The sequence below is a fragment of the Amblyomma mixtum genome, chromosome 1, assembly GCF_055824585.1.
Source record: "Amblyomma mixtum isolate Tamu chromosome 1, ASM5582458v1, whole genome shotgun sequence".
Classification (NCBI taxonomy): domain Eukaryota; kingdom Metazoa; phylum Arthropoda; class Arachnida; order Ixodida; family Ixodidae; genus Amblyomma; species Amblyomma mixtum.
Genome location: NC_143012.1, coordinates 311,737,627 through 311,764,656, shown reverse-complemented (window position 1 = coordinate 311,764,656; position 27,030 = coordinate 311,737,627). Strand labels below are relative to the sequence as shown.

Genomic DNA, 27,030 nt, shown 5'->3' with positions numbered 1-27,030 from the left:
GAGAGCTCCGCTACGGACCTCTTTCTTCCTTTCTTCTTTCACTCCTCCCTTACGTCGCGGTTCGGGTGTCCATTACTGCGTCATTTACTTTCCCCAAAACCAATTTTCAGTTTTCCCCTGCACTGCCAGCGCCAGCGCGCGCCCGACCAGCTTGACACGCCGCCCCGCCAGTGACGTCACAGAACAGGGTGGCCTGTAGAAGTTGCTCGATCAGTGGGTGCCGCTCGCGTCGAGGAGCGCTTGTTTTCAAAATTCGCTTGCGGATAAACTACGCCGGTTTCAGATGCGAAATTTTGCATGGGGCATCAGACTATCATAAAGAATACAGACTTAAAATTTCATTTCAATCGATGCTCATCGAAAAATCGCCGGAGTTGCCCTTTAAGGAGAAACCTTGTGACCATGTTGTTTTTTTTTTGTAACGTGATGTTGCTGCTTTAATCCGTTGCCAGAGACCCTGCCGCGCAAAAATGTCTTAACTAGCAGAATTTCGAGCTGTTCTGAATAAAATAAAACTACTAAAGGCTTTTCACAGTCATTACTGACATTACAAGAAGGAAGACTACGCTGCTATACCCAACAATTCAGTGTAACAGGAAAAAAAGAAAGCCATTTCTTGCTGGAAATGCGTTGTGTGAGCTGCCCGGTGAAGACCTGCTGCAATTACCCACAGGAACGGGCCGGCAGCATACGTTCAATAATTCCATCATAATTACGGTGCTGAAACCGAAGAAATCCGAAGACACTTAAGCTAGCGCTAATTTCTGCCGCCGTTATGCCTTGCCTTTTGTCCTCGTCGCTGAAATGAGCTGTTATTAATTTTTCACTGTTATCTTTTGCTTCCTCCTTTTTATTTGTTTTATTTATCTAGTCTCTTCACCAGGGCCCATACTTGCTGGTCGTTTGCTTCTGCGCTGGGTTTGCACTGTTTGCGTGTACATGACTTTTTTTCTCTGCTTTGGCGTGCTTCACACGGGCCTCGCCCAGCGACATTTTCGCCGAGTCGCAATGCACAAGCTTAGTGTGCTAAAATTTTGCTGCATGTTAAAATGCTCCCGGGGCTTGGAAAAAACACGAGGGAATTCTCTTATAAATTGTTCTTCAGCACTGGCCCAGAAACTTTAACTGTTATTCAGCTCAGCGATGTCATGCCGGTGACTGCATTTAGTAGCATGTTTTCCTTTTCCCAAATTAGGCTTCTCTCTCAAAATCCGTGATTCCCTCTTGATGTCCCTTTTTTTTTTTGAAAGAAAGGTAGTCAGTGGCAAAGTAATCGGAAAATAACTCTTGGTACACTCAAACAGACTAACTAATAGAAGTTTGAGTTATTGCTTGTTTGATAAAAAGCCGCACTGGCGCCTGTGTGTTGTCTTTTATGCGCTGGCGCCTTGACATCCTTTCAATTTAGAACAAAGAACGCCTCTTTGAGCTGAGCAAAAAAAAAACAGAAAACACAGTTTTTCCGGGGCGACATGGCCAGAATCAAAATACCCGCGCGCATTATCTCGATGTTATCACCTGAATAAACGAAGCTCATTATTTTATGTGTCATGGAACAACCTTCGTGCTTTGTGGAGGCAATATAACTTTAATGACTCTAAAACAATGACATAGCGGCTTGGAGTTTATTTCCTCCTTACCGCTACCACCACTAAAAACGTTACTTCGATATTTTTTTGTGCGAAAAAACGCTGATAAAACGAATTTTCTTTGAAGTATATCAAATAAGGTAAAGTTCATCTGGCGAACAAAAAGTTTGTCTTTGATAACTAGTACTGATCCTTCATGTTTCCCACTTTACTCAGTGGCAGCTTTCAACAGCTAAACGCTTTGATGCTCGCGCCCTTTGAAGTTATCGGTTCAGCTTTAATCGCACGGCGCTTGGAAACCACTTTGAAGTTTCATCGCTCAGTAACGTTTTGTTATCAGCAACAAAAGACGACGGCCACGCTGCCTTTTTGTATTAGCGGTCTCTTCTTTTGGTCTCGCTACGTTATCTGCCAAAAGGGCGGACTTGAAAAAACACTGCGAAATGCCTTTATTATGGTCAAATGTTTAGGGGAATCGCCCGAGGTGGAGAAGATTTCTAATAAGGGAAAGCTGTATAGCTTTCCTTTATAGCCGTATGGCTGCGCTTGGGTGGATGTCAATGAGTAATTACTCCCTTATTGCCTTTATTATGCCAGCCGCAAAAACTTTAACTTATATTTCATTGGCAGCTTCAAGGCATTTAGCTATTTTCTAACTTCGGTGCCCCCAAAAAATATAAGTTTAGAAGGGGCACGACAGCATTTTTATCGTGGACTTCTGTCTTTTTAATGCAGGCGCTTTGCATTATTATGAGCTGTAAATAAAAATTGTCGCCCGGATTCCACGTGCTCGTGTAGTCTGAACCACTGCAACACAATATATTCAGGTAGTCCAATTTATGGCCTTGACAAAACCATACGGACCCAATGTTTACTTTTGTCGCAGATGAAGGCTGCCAGAAATAAACGTGCAATGCCACTGGGGAACCATCGAGTGATGCTAGCGATCAAAAAAGAAAGAATGGCAGACGTGGCAACTCCAGGATTTACCCGCCGCCGGTACGTCGCGACAACAGAGAGATAGCTACCCTAGGTAGGATTTCTCGACGGTAGTGAGAGCTTTGTACGGCACACTCTGCTCAGACGTTTTTGGCAGTTATTTCCCGAGACACCTGGGCCTGACGTCTGGAGATGTTTTTGGCTCAATGAATGCTAGCAGAATGAAACGAGGGACCTTTCGCGTTATCCGACAGCAGGTATGTGCAGGCCAGGAACAAGCCGTAGCAAAGTGGACAGGTAATAACATGGGTGCGCCCTGTTCGAGGCAGCAGCTGGAACGGCCAGACCTCTGTAAGCCCCGGGTTCTCTCAAGAGGTCCACCGGCACAAGAACTTTCGGTGCTACGCTCAAAGGTTTGCTGTTACAGCAGTCCTCTGCGGAAGAAAACTGGAGCGTTGTGCTGATGGAGAAAATATATGATGAAGCAGACCGCTTTTTGGTCTCTTCCATTGGACAAAATGGTCGCCCATTGTCACATGAGCGATAACGCATGAGAAAATTTGTGGCTCCGTAATCATTTCTGCTTTAACTAGAGTGTACTACTAGCTACAACAAGAACTGGTGCTTTTGTGCAATACTGGTAACATCACCAGGAATAGGTGACGCTAGAAGCAATACTTCACGAAGGAGGCAAGTAAGGAAATAGTGACTTTCAGGACAAATATGAAAGAGTCAAACGTTGTTTTACGGGATTAGGTGGCCAGACTGATGAGTGGAATATGGGCAAACACTTCAACCATCATGGTTGCCTTGACCGCACCCCGCTCTTCCCGCATGCGAAGCGGATGCTCAACCACTACGCCATCGCTGCAGTCAAAACTAAAACAGGCCATCTACTATGGAACATTTGCATCTTCAGCTAGAGAGTGTGTGGTGACGGACGCATCATTGAATCAGAGACGCGACAAAAACGTAGTGAATTCAAAAGGGGTTTTCTTTAGGCCATATTTTGTCTATCGCGTGCTTTTTTTTTCTGAGCGAAAATACGTATTAAATGCAATCACGTCGATGACTTTCTTTTAAAGTCACAAACACGGCTTTGTGCGCTGTACCTATTGTCCCATTGTTTGAAAGAGGTAAGAAATTCGTCGCTGGTGAAATGTAACGGCACCAAGGACATGGAGTATGTCTGGGTTCTTATAGTGCGCGGCTTGCTGTTTTGTGAATAAAAGCTGCAATAAGCACTGCCTTGGCAGCAGTTTGGCGTTGGAAGTGTTTATCATTACTTTCATTCTTAAAGCGAGGAAGTTCAACCCTTGCTACTCGAGACGCAATTTAATTTGAAGCTATTTTCCTTCTCTTTTTTGTATAACGTATTTAAAGGTTTCTTGGAGGATTACGTTTCTTAAAAAAGCCAATGAGACAAACGCAGTCAAGGTAGCTCTAGTCGAATGAAAGCAGAGCTTTCCATTTACAAAGACACCGCGTTTATTTGGCTGAATACTACGTCTAATGCCTGTGAGCATCAGCAATATTACGGTGAGCATATTGTAGAATTCATAGTTAGTGATACTTTAAATTGCACTTTACTTTTGAAACGCACGTGAAAGCTAGCGCGATTTTGTTTTATTGTGAATGCTGTCTTCTTGTTATCAAGCCAACATAACTATATCAAGCGTTTTTATCCACGCAGGTGAACCGGGCACCTCTGGAGAGTGTGCCCCTTCAATATTTCTCTTCTAAAATATCTGGATTGCACCCAAGTTCTTCTTATAAGCAAACCTCTTATAAAAAGGAAGAGGTAAAGGAAAGAAAGTAGCGATTGCGAGGAATATATGTGTAGTACATCCCCAAAACGTTGCTTTGCAGTTCCCCTCCGCCCCAAGACGAGTGACAGCCTGTCTGAAAGCGAGCTATGCAAGCTATGCATAACAATGTCACCGGCGTCGCATTTCGTCACGCTCCCATTGCAGCGCGGACAATTGGACGCTGGAGTGGCATCCTCTCCCACAATCGCGCCTTTCTTAATACGACTACACAACGTCACCACTGTGCGGCTCACACACGTCACTCAAGAAAGTGGTTGGCAAGAACACCTGACGCGTATCTTTTTCTTTTCATAAAGCGGGAATTCTCAAGCGGCTGATCCGAATTTGAAAATAAAGGTACCGGCTGGCACAGAATAGACAGACATCTGTTCTATATGATAAGCAGGCACCGCAGGCGCCATGAGGAGATTTTTTCGCCCATTTGCATATTGAAAGATTTCACTTTTATCCTTCAAGACAGGTTGGTGTCGCTTCTGGCGGCATTGCTTCGTCTATACCTTTTCTTAGGTCGTCATTTTTTTGATGCCGGCACGTTTGTTGAAACCGCTCGCGGCAGATAGGTACGCCAGGCAGTGGGACGAGCTAAGACGGAACGTGCAGACAAGCGTTGTAAAATGATAACAAAATGATACAATGAAAGAAAGCAAGGCGAAGGAAGTTACGCCGGCAAAAGTTTATTTTAAGCATGTCTGACTCGTCTTCCACAAAACACGCGCAACACTTGGGTTTTATGGGGTCATGCAGGGGAGGCTGCAAGCGCAGTCTCACTTCAAACTGTTTTTTGAGGGCAGTGGCCGCGTTCCGAAAAGCAAGAATGTAAACTGAGAAACACGCAGAAAGACAAACACAAAGCTATTCTCGAGAAAAAAATTTCCGAGTAGCATGTTTGTGATTTCCTTTCAAAAAACAGTCTCCTAAACAAATCAGTGCGTAAAATAATGTCACAGATGTTTAGGAAAGGTTTCTATTATAAATGAAGCAGCAATATCAGAGCAATTAAACAACTGTAACTGGTGTTCGAAACTGTGGCCATAATTTTACTTCTTTCAAAACTAAAAAAAAAAAAAACAGAATATTCTTAACGCTATTCTTACTCATCCTTTACCTAGTAACAAGCACTTTTTGCAAAAGTAGCATTTTGCAAAAGTAGCTCGTTCTGGTGATCTTTATACTTTAGCGAGGTATGTAAAGAATCGCATTTTCAGATTATTCCTAGCAGTCAGCTCTACACTAGCATGAATGACTCGCCATTGTCCAGGAGCTCTCTAGATTGCTCCATATGTTAGCGTAAACCATCGGCCTCTCTGAAAACTGAAACCCGGGTTAATCCTACTTGTAGTGAAACACTCAAGCCTGTTATCCAACTCCTTATACCTATCGTTTCAGTCGAGCCGGCAGACAAATAATGGTGCCTTTGTTTTATGTTTTTGTAGCAAGCTGCCCTACATATCCCATCTGACAAAACGAGCGACTAAGTGGCTCTTTGCAGATTGAGTATTGTACTGCGTTCCTGGCGATTAGTGCTCAATATTATGCTGGGCTGATGTCAGTGCAGTGCTCAATGCGTCCTCTGGTGAAAGTGTAAAGTGCTCCACGCTTTCTAGTCACTAGTTTATTACTTGAAGTACTTTAATGCTAATGTACATCACCACTTGAGTCATAAAGCCGAAGGTATGAGACGCTTTATTATACCTGATCTGAGGTCTTAACGTGCCGCACCAAATGAGATCCACGTGCTTGCTTTAACATCCGGTCATCGGGACATCCAGTAGTGATGCTTTTACTCCTTCCGATGAAGCGACTTCCGGCTTGCCTTTTTCTCGTGGGTTGTTCTCTGTGGCTCTTTGCTTTGGTTGAGTACCGAGAAATTCGAATCCCCTCCGCGCGGCAAGATGTTAGGAGGAGCGCGGAGCTAATCAGTGTGCTGTGCATCGCTTGACTCTGAGTCTGCTTTATAAGTATATAGCTTCTGGTTCATAGTGCTTTTTCGACTCCGAGGCACCGCGAGATTTACTTTATTGCGACACCTCGGAGTCAACCGTAATTTTAAAGAGAAGATGTTTGCACCAGCGCACAGCTGCCGGTTAGTCTCAAAAACATTATATACGAATTAGGTAATTATGGGCCGAAAGCACGATTTGTTCTAAATATTATTCGTTCATAGAACAACGCATGTACTCTTTCTTTTTTCATCATTACAATCAGCCGGACAAACACAGACGATGTAGCGAATGAAACGGGCTGCCACTGGACGGAACATTAAACAAAAATAAAAATTTGCAGATAAAAAAATCTGAAGCACTAACGAAAATTCTTTTAGAGCCGAGATTTTCGAGCGTTATCATTTTCACCAAATGCGTTTCAGAGACGAACAAGCAATGTATTTTTTTTTTTATGCAGGGGAGCAAAGATAACACATTAGTTTTCACTCCTTCTGTCAGCTCTGCTTCAGACGTTTTTTTTTCTTTAGTTAGCTCTTATTTTAACAATCTCACCTCGGAAGGTGAAAGTTTCTTCTGAACTGAAGTACGGCTAAAATGTTCTGTCTGATTCTTGTATACATAGCGCTAGACAGAAGACGACGACACAGAATACACGGCACAGTGCTATGTTTACAAGAACGAAAAAATTCACCTGAAAAACTCTCTGTGCACCCCTATTCTTGGCCGACCCCCCTGTGTTGGCATGTGCCAGTGTACGAGGATAACAGCGATAAAAACGTCTAGTGCTATGTATACAGGAACTTCGAACCAGCCAGCCCAAGCCAAGCTTGTGTTGTTCTGTATGAGTGCAGTTAGTATGGCCGCAGTACCGCGTCGCTCAACGGAACTGTCCCTTGGGAACATGCACCTCACCAAATTAATCAACGAAAAAGAGTCTTTCTTTTAAGAACATTTTTTTTTGCTTTCGCCATGTTGAAATTCTTGAACGTTCCATTCTCATTTAACGCCACGCCATTTCTGTAAGATATTATTTCTTATCCCCCAGTCATTCGTCCTTCTTATAAAAGACGCGAAAGCTCACACATACATACACACATTATCCAGTGAAGCGCATGAGGTCGGTAAATGACGCATATTCATAAAGTACGCACCACCATATAAACCAACCATCCGCACAATCCGATCTCTTATTCTCTGTACGAAACCGTTTAGGTTAGTGGACAACAAGAAAAAACTGGCACTATCGCATTGCTGATTACTTTTAAACTAGTCAATAATCGTTCCCGATTTCGATACAGGGAGTGCTTTAATAAGAATGTTTTTCGCTGCTCAGAAACGCAGCCACAGCCGAGTGGAGTCAGTGCTGGCGCTTTCGAGTGTAAGAGGCCAATATAAGTATAACTTTTGATTTTAATTCAATTTAAAATGGAAAGACCAAAAGCGACTCGCAAATCGCAATTTATCCACATATTTCTTTTTCTTCTCAAAATAGCATAGTGCAATTGAAGGCCGCCGCAGTGTGCTGCAGCAGCAGTTAATAGCGTTAGGACACTAAGCAGGAGTGCCCTCAGCAGTGAAGTTATTTCGCAGTGTGAGAGTGAATACTAAGGCGCTTTAAAAAAGCTGAAGGTGGTATAACATGACATTTTTCGTCGAATTCTTGCTCTGTTATAAGAGAGTATACTTTTTGCCTCGTATGAAGCACCCGCCTGTACTTGCGCTAAAGTTTTGAACTTATTTTATTGAAGCGCCAAGGCGAAGTCCAATATCAGAAAAAACAAAAGCTTTTTATAGGCCTCGTTCGAATGTCCTATAGTTTGGTGCAGTGAGACGACCGGTTGCTTATTTACTCGGACTCGAGGAACAAAAGAAGGTTGCGCTTCCTGTTAATGAATGCACGCAGCAGTGATTGGGACTGCACTCCTCTCTAGCATATAAGGCAGCTTCAGTGTCTGAAAAATTCCGCTATTAAAAACAAGAGACAGATCCTCCGAAGCAAAGAAGTTTGAGACAATTGTAATTTTTTTTTACTCGCTTATAAACGACATTTCAAGACTAACGCTCTCCTTTAAACAAGCAAAAAAAAAAGCTCAGAGTTCACGCGATTAAAAAAGAAGACAATATTGATTACAATATTCATCAATCTTTTTTTCTTCTGCCTCATTGCACGTTTTTAGATAACGACTGCATTGAATTTCTGACGACAAAAAAGAAAATCTGACATGAACTTCTCCGCAGTAATCAAAACAAGAACTTATCCAAAAATGAACTTCGTCGACACTGTCCAAGAAGCAGCTAACTGACTCACTAACAGGCTACGCAACCACGGTGGAACGCTAGGAGGAAATTGCATCGCGGAGTAAGCTTGACAGAGTTTACTACCTTCAACGTGTTCATCCCTCTGCAGCTTGGCGCACTGTTCTTCGTTGAGCTGGTTGCGAATCGTCGTGGCCACGTGCCACAAGATCTGGGTCGGTGAAGTGGCACTGGTGGTGGACTCCTCTGCACCCTGTCCAACGTCACTTTCAACAGGTGTGGAACCCTCCAAGTCGTCCGGAATTTTCACCAACCTCACCATGGCTTCCGATCGCCACTTCCTTTCAAAAAAAGCGGGAACAGCAGTAGCGCAGAATAAAACAAAATACGAGGCTCGTCTGGGGAAAAAAACACAGTATTAAAACGCACTTCTATAAACTCTGTGAACTGTTAATGGTGCGGTAGTTGTGACGCGCGGTTGAAGGTGGCGACACAGTGGCATCGGAGCCCAAGCCCGCAAGCACTCGTACAGGCGCCGGGGCCGACGGAGCGCGTCTGACTCCGCGCTCGAGTTGAAACTCCGCGTAACCGCGCGACCCAAGCCCGCGCGCGCGCCGCGCGCGGTTGGCACCGTCACGTGGTCCGTCACGTGACCGACCCTTCCGTCCAATGAAAGCGCCGGATTTTCCGTGCCACAGTTCTTGCGTGTTTTTACTGTCCGGTCGCTGCTTCCGCTCTGTCCGCGGCGTTTCGTTTCTTCGCGCGATCGCGAGAGGTGAGAAAATCTCAGCGCCGATCGGCCGGTGGTAGGGGGCTCTCCGCGCCGCAGGGAGGTTCGACGGCAAAGCCACCAGCCGAGCGCCGCGAGCGAAATTGCAGCGCGTACCTGACGGAGTCTCTGGAGTGCCAAGCAGCTCCCCTCTCGGCAACCTACAGGTGTTCTGCCAGCTAGACAGTGTGGAGATTATAAAGCAATCAGTCCCGCATGGCACAATCTACGAATTTACTTTCGGCCTAATGTCATGAACTACTTTGGGACATTCGACAACAGGGAAAAGCCTTTCAGTTGACTTTGATGTTCTGGTCTTCAAGGTTGGGTACCGGGAGCAAACTTTGTTATAGGTATTTTTCTTTGAACGTGAAATCTGCCGTCCACACAAAGTCGCTAGATAATCTTTGCTTCAGTTTTCGTTTTATTATGAGATATATATCTATCCGGGCGTGAATCTGACAACAGGGTTGTCTTGCCTCCGCAGATTCCACGGAGAGAACCTTGGTTGCAAGCAATGTTTTTGCTGTTCGTTCGGGGTAATTAAATTTTAAGGGACACTTTATCTTAGTACACTCGATAGATTCTTAACGTTTATTGCTCGATAAATTTTCCCGCGACTTCATTTTCAACTAGCTTATGTCAAGAGTATTTCCGCTTCATTTCGTCATTTCTTCTGTCGATGATCTTTAGCGCGACGGTGCAAGAGGAGCCGATGAGCGGCATCTCTTGGCGTCAACCTCGTCCCCTCTCTGGCCTCGAGGTGTCGGTGCATGTGCTCCTCCTCGTACTCGAAAGTCGCGAACACAGAAGTGAATTCTTCCTCTGCGCCCGTGGCACGCCGTGGCACCACCTCCCCGCTTAGAACGTTCCTCCTGCATGAGCAACCAAGCGCATGCGGGAAGCAATGCCGTAAGTGCCTAGCAGGAATAGAAAAAATGCCGACCTAAATTCACACTGGGACTGTGTTAAAAATTATAACCCGGACAGTATTGCAATAACTGAGTGTATTTCTTCTTTAATCACAAACTTAGAGATGAGCGGTGTAGAACACGCCAAAAAAATTGCCAACTATCGTTTTTTTTTTTATCGCTAGTATCAACAAACAAATACAGCCGAGTCCACTTGTAACGAATCTGACAAACTCGTGGATATCGTTCGTTGTATTAGAAGTTCGTATCAAGCGGACTTCTCTTATTACAGCCGAAAATGCACTGTCGAACAAAAGTGGAGTTTCTTTCTCAACAAAGTCCGTTATGCGTGTCTGCTTTTTCAATCTTAATAGTAATAAGGCGATTTCCAAGCTCTCCAGTGCGGTCATATGATCCTCACTGGGGCCCTCGGTGCAAATAACCTGCCTTACGAACGCGTTATAACTAATCGTGGTAGAAGCGTTTATGGACTGATCGTAGGTAGGCTTCCTCCTCATAATTGTCTTTATCAGTTTCTTGGCAGTCGGATAATGTCATCAAATGAACCCAGGCGACATCAGGCCCACCCAGCTGTGCATCAACGCAACACTGCAACAAATTCACATGCATCTGATTACATGGGTATTCAGCACTGTCCTCCGTCGTTTCTGAGTCCAAAAAACCTTCCCTACGGAAGCGATTTGTTTTGCACTCCGCAGGCAGTTGTAACCACGCGGCTATACTCCTTTCCTCGGCGGCGAACAAAGATGTCTTAACTGTGACTTCGCTATCTGGTTTGTAATTGTTAATCAAGTGGAGCTGGGGTCGCACCACCGACAGGACACCTTCGGAGAGTGAATGGTACCGCACGGATTGACCTCGTAGTCTGCCTGGACGCGCTTAGCCGGCGGTTAACTTCAATATGAATGCCGCCTTTCTTTATTGTTTTCGTGGAGGTCGGCACTTTCTTTCTGATGGATCGTGGGAGCTGGGAGTCGCTCTTCGGTCTCTGCGCTGGTGGGAAGCAAGAGTTTAGGCGAGTTTAGGGCTCCTCCTCCATCGTTATATAACCGAGCGGTACGGCCGCGGTTCGTTTTCTCTGGGACGCAGTTTCATAGCTATAATACATATTTTGACGGTAACAGAGCCCTCGTTCGTAATAAGCGAGCATTCGTTATACCTGTGGACGTTTAAAAGCGGGCTGCACAGTATTGCAGTATTTGCTACTGTCGTTGTTTCGCGCTCAGCAATTATGAAAGGGCCAGCTGAAGCTTAACACAGCAAACCTTTATAACGCAAAAAGTTCGAAATGCCGTATTTTTCCCCAACATAAGGAGAAGAATGAATCCGGGGGGTGGGGGCCAAATGAAACGCTTTTCAAAAATACTTACAGGAGTGATTCGTTCAATGAATTCACGAGAAGTTAGTTTAGTGGGGAAATGCGAAATCCTTTTTAATCGATCTGCGATCCAAACACCATATCGAGAACGAACCCGGAACTGTTCTGTTGCACGACCTGCGACAGACTATGCAGTTCAACATCCAGGCTGTGCGTGTACCCCAACTACGCAATCCTTTACAATTTCCTGGCTTGCTCAACATGCTTTTCTTGTTTTAGCTTCACAGGTGTAGCTCTTTCGTTTCGTCCCTGTCTAACTGACATGTTATTACGCTCAATTTGAATACATGAACACGGCTTTTTGGATATTATAGTTGGTCAGACGGGAAAGATAATGCTTCATTCTCAGAATTCGTTGTAAAGTAATGGGACTTGCAAGTCGAAATGAGAGCGCGCTTTTTAGGTTCCAAAAGCAGATCATGCAACTCCTGGCCTTATGCACCCCTAATTTTGTGTACTAATCAGTGCGCGGCGTCGCGAGGGACACCAATACACTAGGTGACACCTGTGCTGCTGTTTGCTCTCCAAAGCTTTCCTCAGCTAGTCTTCATGTTACCGGTTATCTAAGTTTGCCATCGGCAAGTTTGGACCATCGTAGAGAGCGATACGGGGAAGTCAGCACTTTGGATCAAACAATAAAAAAACATTGCCATTACTTTAGTCCCTGTTCAAGACGTCTACTACCACATAATAGAACGCACACACAACAGAGAATAGCACGGGACACGGGCTGGATTATCAACTGAATTTTTTATTTACAGCAGAATGCCGAATAACAGCCACGCATGCGCTAAGTCAGGAAAGGTAACCTAGGCATGATAATTCAAATAATCGATTTGCTTTAAATTAAACGCTGTGGATATTGAATATAAGATTCCTCTTGCGTCTCTAACTGGAAGGCTTCAAAAATTTCTAGCGCCACACGTGCTTCGCAATGGCCCAGAATTGAAGCATCGCCGAAACGTGGGATACATTTGCGGAGCTAGAGTGCAAGGGAAGATTAATATTTTCCGCCACCAATTTTCTTTCAGCTCTTGCACATTTTTTCGCTCTCATTTTCTTCTGTCTGATCTATGCAAAATTTTCCACACGTCTGCAGTATTTTATAAATGTCTTTCTTTTCAAATTTAGGGTACATCATGGGGGGTACAGCGCGAAGAAGACGAAGGACGAAGCAAGAAGACTACACAGACTACACTACATGCTTCTATGTTTGGTGGTGCAGAGTTTCTTTTATTGCGAAAGCAATACTACTTGCACTTTCACGCCTTTGCCGTGCTGCGGCGGTGACCACCATTGACCTTCATTTGACCTTGATTGCATTAGATTGGATTAGATTAGAATGGATTGGACTGGATTGGACTGGACTGGACTGGACTAGACTACATTACATTACATTACATTACATTACATTACATTACATTACATTAGATTAGATTAGATTAGATTAGACTAGATTAGATTGGATTAGATTGGATTGGATTGGTTTATGGGGTTTAACGTCCCAAAGCGACTAAGGCTATGAGAGACGCCGTAGTGAAGGGCTCCGGAAATTTCGACCACCTGGGGTTCTTTAACGTGCACTGACATCGCACAGTACACGGGCCTGTAGAATTTCTCCTCCAAAGAAATTCTAGCCGCCGCAGCCGGGATCGAACCCGCGTCTTTTGGGTCAGCAGCCGAGCACCATAGCCACTGAGCCACCGCGGCGGCATGATTGGATTGGATTGGAGTGGATTGGATTGGAATGGAATTGATTGGATTGGATTGGAATGGATTGGATTGGTTTGAATGGGATTGAATGGGATTGGATTGGATTGGATTGGATTGTATAACCGATGCATGACCACAAGTCTAACCACAAGCACCACCACCAGCTACACTACCAGATGGCGTAGGTACGGATATTGCTTTCGCAATTACCGGGCTTAACCAAGCTAAGCCACAGCGAATTTTTTTCCTGCGGGCGTAATCCTGTCAGCTGAGAAAATCAACACACATTAACACCTTGGCGCTCGGTGACTTTACTTATTTTGTGTGCCACTTAGTGTAAATAAAGCGCAACTTGATTTTTCTTTCTGTCATCAATAACATCTTTCCTTTTTTTTTTCTTTTCGGTCACCACCCGTCAAGCACTTAACACAGATTCAGCTGAATCCAAGAAAAATATCAGCGCTAACACACGCAACCACAGAACAGACAAGATTTACGAGACACAGATTTGCCAGCGCTTGTGTCTCGTAAATCTTGTCTGTTCTGTGGTTGCGTGTGTTAGCGCTGATATTTTTCTTGGATTCAGAATGCACCAACTCACCCAGAAAGAAGTTTTAATGCACAAATGAGCTACCACTGTCATTCCTAATGGGAGTCCGCATTGGACAAGCGCATGGCCTTCATGGGTGACGGTGAGGTTCTTTCTGACCCACCAGAGGTTTTGGGCTTCGGAAATTTTCTAAAAAGCCCCACTACAAGGCTCAGAACCAGACTGTGGCCTAGAGACTTACGTACAGTGTCCGGCTTACCTGTGGGCACTTTTGCGGGGTTCGGGCGTGGAACGGTTGCCGCTCGAGGACTGCTTAGTTCGAGCTGGTGCGGTGATGCTGATCTCGACGGCCACGTTTTTCTTAGGCGAGCACAGTTCGCCGTGTTCTTCGAAATCCGGGCCGCAGCTGCACTGGCCACCAATGCACAGCAGGCCGACGCCTCGGCACGGGTGGTGGACACCGCAGCTCGCGTTAACATACACGGCTGCAAAGAGCGCGCGTTTGTAAGCAGTGAGAACGACAACAAAACGAGACATGGCTGAGACAGACTGCTAGGAGGAACGACGGCTCTAAGAACGCAAACTTGGGTATATATGTAGAATCCAAAACAACCATTGCGCAAGGCAGAAATAAGGGTAAACTAACACGTAATAATGTTAAGAAATAGCGCTAGAAAATAGGGCAGAATCAAATACGACGACATACGCGCTGACTTTCAACTATCTATTGAGCCGAGCAAAATATGGCATATATGGGAAATAAATCTATTGCGCATGCTTCAGTGACCATATCGCATGCGACGACACCGACTACACACAGAAGCATGATTAGTAGAACCGGCGAAAAAAAAAAACAGCTCCTGATGCATTCGCATTGTCATCAAATGACTTACATCATTGGGGGCTCTATCGATGTGATAACTGCACTTCTCTTTTTGTGACCTGCCAACATTCAATAACCTCAGATCTTAACAGATCAAAATGACGAAGGATAACGACTTCTGTGGTTTACCACAAACAACGGCTACCAATTTAATGCAATTCAGAGTGAAATTGCAGGTGTCCTGGTGTGTGGTTGCTCGAGTACCACGGTGAGGCATGCTCAGTGTTTACGTTTTTCCACTTTATATGCTTGGAATTTAGTCTGGTTGGATAAATAGCTGAAAGTCGATCCTTTTGCGTATTTTTATACCTGTTCTTTCTTTTAGTAGCGTTCAAGAAGAAACGCGATATAAGCCCAACGAAAATAGACTTCTGCCTGTCCCTTGCATCCTGTGCCACTCACTGGTTGCGCATATGCTCATTAGCATATGCTCACCAGTCACTAGCTGCACATATACTCGCGCATGCGCAGTTTCTTGTAGTTTCGGTAAGAGTGTGTGTGGTGTATTGCACATGCTCACAGCGCCTGTTATAGCAAGCGCTTGACGGTAGCCGTAATGTAAATGGTATACAGCTACATTATGCTAAAATTCTACAATGACAATGAATGTCTGCATTATACTCTTTTGTCAGTAATTCAATATCGTAAAATTCTATGAGTGAAGCGTTGGTTCTCTGTTTGTTCGAATTTCTAAAAAAAGCGTTTTCTTTTTTCTTGAGCAGCCACGAAATTGAAGTTTAGCTGTTACTGCGTATCCATATATTTTGGATGCTTCACGGGAGCTGAAGTATTGCACGAAAAAAGAGGTTTAAATGCTCGGCAATTTGAATTATCAACCCCTATTCCTAAGCCTTACGTCATATTTCTTTTCTGAACAGCAGCTCTATTGAACTTCAGCAATATATTAAAAATGGCCCAGAATATGTCAGCATAAATGCCTAATTGATATTTTCTGTTAAATACTGTCCAGTTATTTTCATACGGGACCGGTACTAATAACAGTAATCTCGCCTGATCTAGGAACGCATCAGCGCACATTTAAATATGGTTAGAACGATTGTGGCTCCTCCGTGTTCGCTGCTCGCCGACTGTCTTGTAAGCGAGCCCACGAGTTAGGAGCGAAGCGGTGTGTGAGATCTGCCATGCGTCGAAGCAGTTGGTTACTGCTATAGTGTGCAAAGACATCGGCTGGGCAGTAACGCCCCCCCCCCCCCTCCCCCCCGCCCCCGTTCCAGATAGGCTTAAGAAGGGCCCGATTGCAGTTTTAATAGGTAGGATGGTACCCGTATAGTGTTTTTTTTGTGTGCGTGTGTTTGCATAAAATAAATTCATAGTGTGTGCCATTATGACGGTGATAAGGTTAAGATAAAGAAAGGGCAAGAGTGAAAATCGAGCACGACAGCAGCGGCACTCGACTCTTTTTAAGCGGTTCTCAGAGATTTCTAGCACGTTGGCATCAGATTCCGCTGGTCGTGATTTTGCTAATTTCAGGCAAAATAACTGTTTATTCGCTATTTGTACTGCTACTAATCACTGCGTCAATCCCTACATCTTCAATATTTCCAGAAGAACGCCAGCACTGAACGGCTGAGTCACTGCAACAGCTTTCCGGTGACTATACTCGAAGAAAAAAAAATCGAAGCCCCTTTCCACTGTTCGAAAACTCTTGTCCACTCCTGCTACGAATTCAAAGTCATGCAAAAGCCCCTCCGAAACAATGCGCATAAATAACAGGTTCAAGAAAAGGTCACTTGTTAGTACACCAGGAGTCACTGCTTCATACAGAAAAGTAAAACCGGTGAGTTAGTCGACACATGCTTGCTCTGACCACTAGCGCAATTCGTCTCACTCTGTTTATTCCTTATTTAGGAAAGGTCGAGGGTGCATGAACGGCTTATTCTTAGCAGTGCATACATTGTTCTTCGTCTCCCCAGTGACACCTACGACAAGTAATTGCTCAGTTCTGGTATTGCAACAGGCTTACGGGGTCATCAGACGGGTATTCATGGTGAAAGACTCTGAGGCAAAAATAGTTTATGTATGGCCAGAAAAAGAATCAACGAGTGCGGACGCTTGGCTATTTTGAGCTTCATTCCCAAGTGGCCGTTGCTGATTTGCCTTCGTTCACGCTCTGTTGTAAGCTAAGCTCTATCATTGATCAGTAGTTCATCAGTCTGCCACTGCGATCTAGCAAGACATTGCCTTTGCACAAGGTCTTCTTCATTTACTCTTTTTTTTTTTTCAAACGCATTTGTAATTAGCGCTTTCTTGACGTGATAGGTGCGCCCAGGACCGCAGCCACACTCCCACGCCACTGGTACCCACACGAAGGGTTTTATGTGGACAATGATATTGCAGCGAACAGAACTAATACAAGACTGTATAAAAGAGTTGAAAAAAAAATGAAAACTTTAAGACTGCCTGAATAACAAAAATCCCAAATAACATCTTAAAAATTAACTTACGATTACTTGGTGTACAAATGAGAGGGTGAAAAAGAAAATGCGGACTAAAGTCTTAAGCATACAAAGCGTGCATAGACACACTTAGTCGGTGCTGTCAACATTTTCGTTCTGCTGAAAGACTACCGACTCCTGACACTCCCAGTTTTTGTTCAAGATCAAGGATTCTCTGCCATGGCCAAGTTAAGCTTAATCGGTGATTAAGACAGCTACCGGATAGCCATTGGCATAGCAAGTTCAGAGCTTTCATGAATTTGTTTGGAATACTTTGCAAACAGTGCCCTTTCATTCATTCCAAGAATTTGCCGTTTCGCAATTACTGGCTGGGACGACGCGAGAGGACGGTGAGAGCTGTCTAATTGACACACTCATTAGTCTCAAGTGCTAATTAGGTCCCTGGTAAGCACGACGTCCCGGTTGCGAAGGAAAACGGCAACAATAAAGAGAAAGCGTGTTAAAGGCCTCGTTAACAGTCGTGCCAGAAAATAGTGCCGGTAATCGTAATTCCATTGTGTACTGGGTGCCATGCCTCTATTCACTTGAACGCGCAGCAGAATAAAGATGTAGGGCCTATTCTAAACCATTTCATTTATCTCTTTCTTTGTCTTGCTGTCTCACTGAGTTTAGTTTGTCATTGTTGCCAAACCAAATATGCTAATGATCCGTTATCTTCTTTCGATCTTCCTGTTCTTCACCGTAGCTAGAGCGCCTTATAAGCGATTAAGTGTGTTTAACTGAAATTATGGGGCTGACCAAGTTCTTTAGAGGTCAGCGTCAGTTTCGTGCTGCACATGAACTCATAAAAAACAAAGAGGGGAAAAAATGGAGCGCGCACGACGAATGCATGAGCAGAACTTTTTTTTTCAAGTGAGCGATGAAAAACAACCAAAGGTCGTCTATGCGCGTATAGTGCTTCATGGCATGAAAAACTGATATCCACATACCGCAGAAGCTTTTGGCAGTTGTGTACTATAAGCGTTGTGTTTCGGCCTATTGTAAACATATCGCCGACAGACAGGGTGTAAGGGTTATGTTTCCGACACAACGCTAAGAGAGAACAGGTAAGTGTGCGACTAAAAGTATGAGGTAGGTTCACGATGCGCGCATCTGAAGCCGCATATTAGATACCGTTATCCTGAGAGAGGGTGCATAGTCGGAAAACTGGGAATTGCTGTAAGGACACAGCTGGCGAACAAAACCTTCCTGAAGGCTTGTTTTGTGGTGGCTGACGAAGCAAACTTTGTACCACGAGCCACAGAAAAAGGCGTAAGGAAAGTGATTGACTCGCTTCGTGTGAATCGCAAAAATGACAAGTGCATGAGCACGCCTTCCGTTTATGTGTCAAAGAAGCAACTGTAAACGCTTAAAAGTAGTGTGAAGCCAATAAATGTGCTGCGACCTTAATGATCTTAGGTTTCTAGTACCATACTTACCGTTGTTATTTTTTACCCCTGTTAGCTTTCGTATTGTATTATATTGTGTTGGGTTTTATGGCGCATAAGCAACTCAAACCATCATGTGCCGAATACATGGTGGAATTTTCTTCAAAATTGGGTGCCCTCAGCTACAGTCCTTGTAAGAACAAGGACTCCGAGGAGCCCAACAAATTAAAGACCTCAGCCTTGTTCTAAGGCCTGAGAAAACGGATAACGTGCATCACAAAATGCGTCAGAGCACAAGGTAAGAATTTTAAAAATTTATAGTTTTTGTCATATTATAGTTTCTTTAAGATCACCGCTTCTTTCAGGAAACTAAAAAAGACGAAATATATATTTAATTATTATAGGTTTTTAGTATCTGCTCTGCTCTCGTAGCTATTTCCACTTGCTGTAATTTCTTTCCCTTCGCCTCTAGGTTTTCACTTGACTCTGCCTTTGTATTTCTTTCATTGGTCGTGTTTTCCTCGTCATTGTGTATTTAAATCATTTAAACAAGGCTTTCTGGTGGCACTGTTTCTGTTTGGCCATCTTGCACCAGCCCTCACTCTACCCTTGCTTTGACGTTTCCGTTTACTCGTGCTACTTATAGCTTTCAAAAAGTGGATTTTCCTGGCCTCCGCTTCAGCGTTTAAGTTGTTTCACTTCTTGCATTGTGATTTTTCGTGAATACCTGCATATACGCTTTCTTCTGCCTCTCGAAAAATAGTCTTTGCGTCCATGTGTTTTTTCTTTTAAGCATATTTTTTTCACTACAGCAGTTCGTTTGCTGTGCGCACCGAGTGGCTCTCGAACAAGTTCTTTTGGTGCATCTTACTACTTTTTTTTTTTCGCAAAGACGCACCATTTCTGCTGGCACTGAGTCCTAAACAAATTTTGTTTTTTTAATATTATTTTTATTTTATTAGGAGGAAATTGCGAATACTATGCCCATTTATGGCGCCAGTAGTATGATGAATGCGAACTGCAAAAAAAACAAAAAAAAACGCCCGTGTTCAGAGATTTCACAGCACGTCGAAGGCCTCTAGGAGGTCGAGAGCAACACGAAGCTCTCACCGATAGCTTTCCTCACACCCCCTTATATGCAGTTTTAAGCGCAAGTAACTATCACTTACTTAAAATTACTTTCTCTCTTAAGGGAGGAAAAACAAAAAAATGCGCGCCCGACTCGCCCTAAAGCGAAAGGTGCTGCTTGTACCGAGTTTAGCAGTAGCTAATGGTGTATAAGCAAGAACAGTTTTTGCACGTAATAAAAGATTTTGCGTAACCGCGTTTCCCGTGGAACTCCTTTGAACTCTGAGCGCGCGGGAATAATAAAATGCGTATTAATGACTGTTTTTCTTGCCTCATATTTTCCTCATTACGCCAGCTTTGTCATAAAATGCATGTCCAGACTTGAAAGAAACACATAAGTAAGTATTTAAATAGATGAATGAATCATTAATTATCAAAGAAGTGCCTAGCGAAGCTGGTGCTTTTAGTTCGTAGAGGACGGCGCGGCAGAAATTCAGCATACTAACGTGGGTGGCGATTCCTGAGCACGGGTGTGCTCGTCAAAGCACGCTCTCTCACCCTCGCCATTCCTGCAAGAAGAGCAGAAAACAAAAAAAAAATGTCTGCAAAACGGCGCCGCCCTTTTCGTACACGCATAGTTAAAGTAAGTGTTCGTGCAGACACCGTGGCGCAAGCGTTAACTCCATACTTGTGCAGCCTGTTCTGGATGCGTACAAACTTACGACGACTCAACTTTAACGCACAAACTGCCGATAAGTACTCGTTGAGCAAGTTCAGAAAAGTTGAAAGAAGAAAAATAACTTTAAAACCGAGCTTCGCCGCAAACTGCTACCCGTGGCGCACTTGCAGGAGTCTCGAATCGCGAAGATCTCCATTAGTCCTTACCATCAACGGGTGGCTCCTGCGTTAAATCTGCGGGGGAAGACGAAGACAAAGAAAAAGTAAGTGCACACAGTAGCAATCCTTTGGCATATTTCAACGGCAAGCAGATCCAACCATCAATCACACGTGCAAGCCGTCAGGAGAACGAAGCACGCATGGCGTGCCAAGAAGATCCACGCCGGTCTTGTTTTCAAACCCACGGCGGTCTTCACCTGCGCCTGGCACGCTCTCTGGCGGCCGCGCTATAAATTACGCCTGCATCCAACGTGGCAGTTCAGATTAATGCGCCGGATAGGAAAAAGTAAACAGAGGGCGTGCTATGCGGCGTTCTGCAGCTCCACTCATGGGTTGCAAGGAGGAAACACGGAGGTATAGTATGACCCGCGTGTCTGGGCGGGACAGTGCCGGAGTAGCAGTGGCCCACGAACGCACTGTGGCTCTTAATCTATGCTAGAACGAGCCTGAATGAAATTAAAATGACGCAGCAAAGCTCCACTTACTCGGGTTCGAGCCTCTAGCTATATAGTTCTCGTGGGCCAGAGAAAAGGCGAAACGGGTCACCCAAGTGGCAATTCTTGCGCACACTGGCGCACACAGTGCCGCTGTATAAACGAAGCTGCTTCTTGAGGCACTCGAACTTTCCTTTACATCATGCGGGTTTCACTGAACTCCGCGTCGTTAGTACAGGTTCGCTTGCGAAACTCTGGATGTTTTAGGCGTAGTACAGCAAATAGGGGATATTAAAAATTCCGCAAGTGCGCTTTTCCGCATAACAATGTTGCCCAAAACAAGATGGCTGACCATGCGTTTCCAGCCGAAACAAACTGTTTTTTTTTTATTCTTCCAAAATACGTTTCTTACATTCTATGCACACCTTTAGCGCCTGTCCTGTAGCCCACGTAGTTCCTTTATAGCAAAGTCGGCCATCATGTTTGTGGCAACAAAGTTATGTGGGAAAGCGCACTTGCGGAATTTTGAATATCCCCTATTGAGTTTGAAGTTTTTCAGTTGAACATATATCAACCGATGTTTTCGTTTCCTTCGAATAAAAGAATCGAGTTCTGTGTCGTCCGAAAGCGGAAAATAGAGTTCATAGCCAGTAACATAGAGAGGCGCATGTGTACAACATGTGGGGCTGAATGCTGTGGAAACTTACTTTGCAGTACAAATAGTCTCAGCTGTTTCTTTTATTATTCCAGAACCATCTGCCGCAAGTAAGTTTAAATTCACTCTGCTGTCCGCTCTGATGTGAACTGGTGAGAGTCCATGCAAAGGGAGATAATCACATACCCGGTGTGACATGTCTCATACGCGGTTGGCCCCATTCCAGCGGCTAAAAAGACGAGGAGGAAGGTAGACAGAAAGGACGTCCTGTCTGTCTACCTTCGTCCTCGTCTTTTTAGCCGCTGGAATGTCTCACAATAGTACTAGCAACCAACTAGTCCAACTTTCTACGCTTGTTGGCCCTAAAAACTGCGAAAGTTTCGAATTTGGACAGCGTATCGTCAAGGCGTTTCAAAGTGCTGGAACTGAATATTTCGACAATGGAATGAGCCTTCTTCGGCCTTTAGAACGCAAACATTGAAGAAATTTCGCTGCAATCACGTTTTAGTAATACTATTTAAGAATTCAGCAACAGTTTGAGCTACTGGCAATAAAGATTAAATCATATACTCTGTCAAATAGCAACGATAAATGGTATTAGGTGACTAAATTATTAAGTCTAAGCCTTACTCTCGTCCGCACAAAGCGAAATCAAATCAATTTCTTGCTTTTACATTGTATCATACCTGGAAACATTTATGAACAATATGGTGAGACAAGAGTACTTTAGCTTTTTCGAGCATCACCATTATTGTGAGCAATTACTTTAAGTCTGGAGTTTTGGTAGGAGCTTCACGAACAAGGATAATGACTAGCATATGCCACGGAACATCGCCACTTGAGTTCATTTCTTGGGCCGTGCTTCAGACAATTAGCCGCCACTATGTTGAAGTGCAAGTAGCGGCAACGACTTACACTGTCTGAAGGCGCCGAAGCTGCAAACAAAAACCACGGTTCCAAGTATCGCCAACCACATGATTATCAACTGCCACGCGTAGAATGGGCCGCATCTCTGCAACATGTACCTGGGCAAAGAAATAGAACAGTTGGAACAATGTTCCAGTTCTCACCTACCTGTTTCGCTTTCAGTTGAATTGCGGAAGTTTCCGTCGCGAATCAGGCCCAGTGGAAGGAAGGAAGGAAAAACTTTATTTTAACTAATGCTTTTTTCCTGCGGTTTGGGGCCCAGTGGAGGAATACTGGTCCATCGCCATAAGTTCCATGGTGACTCGGACCTCGCCCATGACGAGTCGATCATTGAGCGTCCACCCATTCTCCTGTCCTACATTCCCATCAGACGCTGAAAGGCGTTCTCCCAAGGTGTGGTCATTAACGCGGTCGGTCAAAAGATGTTGACAAGCTGCTTAAATATGTACTAGCGGGGGTTGATTCCCAACGAGCATCAGGGTGAGAATGTGCCGGCTGCTTTCAACAAAGCGTTTTTTTTTATTTATACCTGCAGCAGAATTCGTTCTTAGCATCCTTTACAAGAGCTTCGTATTCCGAAGGGAAGGGGACTCCTGCCCTTTGCAGAGAGTAAATGTTAATGGAAATGGTAAGGAACATAATAGGTTCCAAGCATTCTATGAAAAACTCCAAACTACTCGGGCACATCAGCCCTCTAACAGATCAAGAGCCGTTCAATTCCATTCATTGTTGTACTAGGCTCCCCTCTGTTTCATGTCCGCTCCCCCACCCCCCGCCTCCCTCCCCCTTCCTTTTTCAGTGAGCGAATCATTAAGCTCAGGCGCGCTAGCTCATTCTGCTACCATGCACAGAAATTACGAGAAGGATGACTACTGCTGGTCCGCTGTAGAAAACTACTATTTTCAATTGTTACACAATGTGCTGCAGCACCATGGCGCTTACTCGCCGTTGTATTTCTTCTCAATGCGTATCTTCCTACCTTCTTCTTTTGCATACCATGCAGAACACAGTGTTAAGATTGCAGATGCAACGCAGGAAAGCAATGCTTATGAAAGACCAAAGGAGCAAAAGACTTCTTACGGTTTATCCCGGCGCTGCACTGACTGTCTCCTGGAGGTAGCGCCGGTGCTACGTGTGGGATCGGTAGGGGCCCGCTTGGGTTCATAGTCTCTGGGAGGCAGCGCCGCCAAGGGTTGAGGAGACAGTGAGTAGGATCGGCACGACACCGGATACTGCACGGGTGCCAAGTATGGCACGGGTTGTGGCCATGCTCCAACGCATGGAGCCATCGCGTAGTGGTGGTAAGGCAGCGGCAACACGGGCTGGGCCCCGATCAAACCATCGTGAGGTAGCACGGGGCGCGGGGGAATCCCCGCGTATGTCGGCGTCGACCCTAAGCGAGGGTACTGCGGAGTTGGCGGAGACGCCGGGGTTCCGGTCGCGCCTTTAAGGTGGTGAACAAAACATAAAAATCATAGTCAAGAGTTTGACCAAGATTCGTAAGACTCGGCATGATAACAAACAATTTGAGGACCACTGACCATTAGTAAAAATTCAGAGGACAGCATACTGGTTCCTTGCTCACTGAGGCTAGGAGTCGGTGGTCGCATAAGCATGACTACGAGATATAGCTATTGTGTGTAGACTATTGGCATGCTTCCATCCTATCTATCGTATTAGCTGTTAAGTGATCATTGATTTTGGAAGCTGTAGTGATAACTGGCTCTTCACTACTGTTTCGGGCCGTCTCAGATTTTTACCTGCGACTTGCTCAGACACTGCCACACTTTTCAGGTAACAACTGATTGCCTTATTCCTCTACGGAAGGCACAAGTCGGCGAATGCCAACGCTAAGTAGTCCTGAACGGTACAAGCCTCCAACTCGACGACCAATTGTGTTTTAGAAGTATCCATATACAGCTAGCTGCTCGTATGCCTCAGACTCATGGCTATGTAACACGGGTGCTGGAGCCGAGCTCGTATGCTCGATCCCTGCCAAGTCGACTAAATTTCACTCCAGGTTAAATTCCTCATGGCGCTCTTCATCGCGTTAAAATTGAATCCGGAGTCCTCTATTTACGGCGAGCCTCATAGATCGTAGTGTTAATCTGAGAAGAAAACTTCAATCTAGAACTCATGGGGCTTCTATTTTAAAGCACTTACAAGTGATCAAGATGGCCTTGGAGGCTCACATTGCTTATTTCCAAATCATGCCAGCAACAAACTGCCTTTTGTACCTGACCAAACCAAGGCACAGTCAGGCACGCTACGCATAGAAAAATTAGGTCATTCTCATTGACGTGATTATAACAGTATCTTACACTATTCCTCAGCTGCTTCCCAATCATTGAGAAAAAATTAGTAGTCATAATTCCTGTTTTGTTTCCATTCCAGTTGTGAGCTCATTGTCTATCATTTCCCAGTCTATTAAAATTCCGATTCTATTCCAATTCAGACTGCGGAACTAAGCAATATGTCCCACTGTTAGGTCGTGGAGAATCTTTAAGTCACTTCCGGCGCAGTAGAGCAACCGTTACGCGATGCGCCACTGCACTAACAGGCGACCGTTTGAAACGCGGCCACCGGTGCGGCTTTTGAGACCCAAGTTTCTCTTCCCGAGCGAAGCGAGAAGGGATAGGTCCCGCAAGCTTCATTTTTTGCACACACAGTTCTTCGGGAGTCCATGTTGTGCACCTAGGCCTGCTGTTCTCGGAGTTATGTTCTTCTTAGTGATTTTCATTTTGCTGAATCATTCCTCGTCCGGTGTCTCCAATCTCTCCTACTAATAGAGAAGAGGAGAGGATAACGGTTGATAGGTGGAAGGTGGAGAGAGACAAATCCACCTAAACACCACTTAGCAAGTGGAGGCTTCATACAGACGCACAGTTGTCGCCTTCATTCCTCACCTAATGCTATCCCATTAAAAGATTAAAGATTTTGCTACGCATCGGAATGTCAGACCATTCCCCGCAATACATTCATAACAAAATCGTACAATATTCCACTGTTGTTTTATAACTAGAAGTGATGCCGAAAAAAGCTGTACTCGAAAAAAGAAACATCCCGACTATCTCATGCTCAAGAGCACTTGTAGAAGTGAAGTGCATTGCAAGAAAGGCGTAACATATATTAGGACAGTTCACGGATGCTGATAGCGGTAATGGGATATTGTGCTGGACGTGCAGCCACCTTCGTTTTCGTCTGCGAATTTGCTGACGTAATTTTCCAATACTTCAAAAGGGCGTGGGGCGTGTATTGTGGCGAATCAGTTGCCCCTTGTATTTTACAAAGAATCAAACTTCACCACTTAAATGCAAAGTATTACTGTGCCTACGCTTTCATAAGCGTAGAGAGAACTCATGATGTTGGAGCTGCTTGATTTGTAATCAAGCAGTTCCAAACGCCCATAGCCACTCAGGAAACTCACCATACAACATCAACCTGACTACGCCCACTGGAGGGTAAAGACCCCTCGCATTTCACTTCAATTAACTCTGTCCTTTGCCAGCTGCGGCCGCTGTATCCCCGCCAAAATTCTTAATATCATCCGCCCACCTCACTTTCTGGCGCCCCCTGCTACGCTTGGTTTCTCTTGGAATCCACTCCGCAGCCATCGGCGCCCGCTGCTTCGCGGATTCTAAGGCGTGGTCAGCTACCCAAAGAACAAAATGTTCAGAACTGTAGAAAGGGTACTAACACCAGACACCAAAGCCAGAAAAGGCCTACTGACGAATCCAGAGTGAAATGCCTACTTAATGATGTAGTCTTAAGCGCTGAAGTATAACTGTAGACCATTACGGTAACCTTGCAGTGGAGGTCGTCCGACTGATGCAGAACACATCTGGTTTTCTTAGGGCGCGCCAGGGCCCCATTACAACAACCGATCAGTAGCTTCTGCACCCATAGAAATGCGACCGCCACGGCCTAGTGTTGAACCCAAGGCCTACCTTAGGCCTGTGGTGCGGGTGGAGTCTCTGTTCTTAGACGTCGCACTACAACGTACCTATACCTACCTGCCGTGGGCGTGGCAAGTCTTTAGAACAAACCATTCAAGATATGTCGCTACCTAGGAGCATATCCAGCGGCTTTACTGAATACTAGAGCTGCTAAGCTATCACGGAGAGCAGCGAAGAAAACACAACGTGAAATTGATGCAATAAAAACGTACCGGGGCCAGCGATGACAGCAGAAAGGCTCCTTGGAGAACTATCGCTCCTCTCCGTCATGCCTACCAACTGCAGCGTGTCCGCTTCCAGCTAAAGAAACGATGTGGATGAATGATTTTTTCAGGTTCGAGCGTGCGTGGCAGTAACGTCTTGCTGGGTGGCGCATTACGATGGTGATGATAATGATGATGACGTTAACGATGACCACTAGAAGAAGCCTATGCCAACCGACGACATGCAGTCCAGCTCAAGGCCTAA

General features: G+C 44.9%; 2 protein-coding genes across 2 annotated transcripts in view; both read right to left on the bottom strand.

Moving 5' to 3' along the window:
• The window catches only part of LOC149372447 (corticotropin-releasing hormone receptor 1-like), a 164,943-nt gene extending 155,830 nt beyond the window's left edge, over window positions 1-9,113 (bottom strand). Inside the window, exon 1 of the mRNA XM_089586356.1 lies at window positions 8,683-9,113. Coding sequence (XP_089442482.1) covers window positions 8,683-8,878 — 196 coding nt within the window. The 5' untranslated portion in view covers window positions 8,879-9,113. The remainder of the gene's footprint in view (window positions 1-8,682) is intronic.
• An 839-nt stretch (window positions 9,114-9,952) lies between these two features.
• Window positions 9,953-27,030, bottom strand: LOC149372446 (uncharacterized). The gene is made up of 7 exons (XM_089586361.1): window positions 26,775-27,030; window positions 23,687-24,050; window positions 22,595-22,704; window positions 20,579-20,605; window positions 20,200-20,262; window positions 14,158-14,383; window positions 9,953-10,200 (listed from the first exon to the last, which is right to left on the bottom strand). Exons 1-7 carry the CDS (start codon window positions 26,830-26,832, stop codon window positions 9,993-9,995), a joined length of 1,056 nt encoding a protein of 351 aa, XP_089442487.1. The 5' UTR covers window positions 26,833-27,030; the 3' UTR covers window positions 9,953-9,992.

What these genes read in the sequence shown, in the direction of transcription:
- LOC149372446 (XM_089586361.1), bottom strand. Translation starts at nt 26,832, where the DNA reads ATGACGGAGAGGAGCGATAGTTCTCCAAGGAGCCTTTCTGCTGTCATC. An exon ending in TGCTGTCATCGCTGGCCCCG is followed by an intron (nt 24,051 to 26,774) that starts GTACGTTTTTAT and finishes ACCACCTTAAAG; the next exon opens with GCGCGACCGGAACCCCGGCG. An exon ending in CTTCGGCGCCTTCAGACAGT is followed by an intron (nt 20,606 to 22,594) that starts GTAAGTCGTTGC and finishes CTTCCCCCGCAG; the next exon opens with ATTTAACGCAGGAGCCACCC.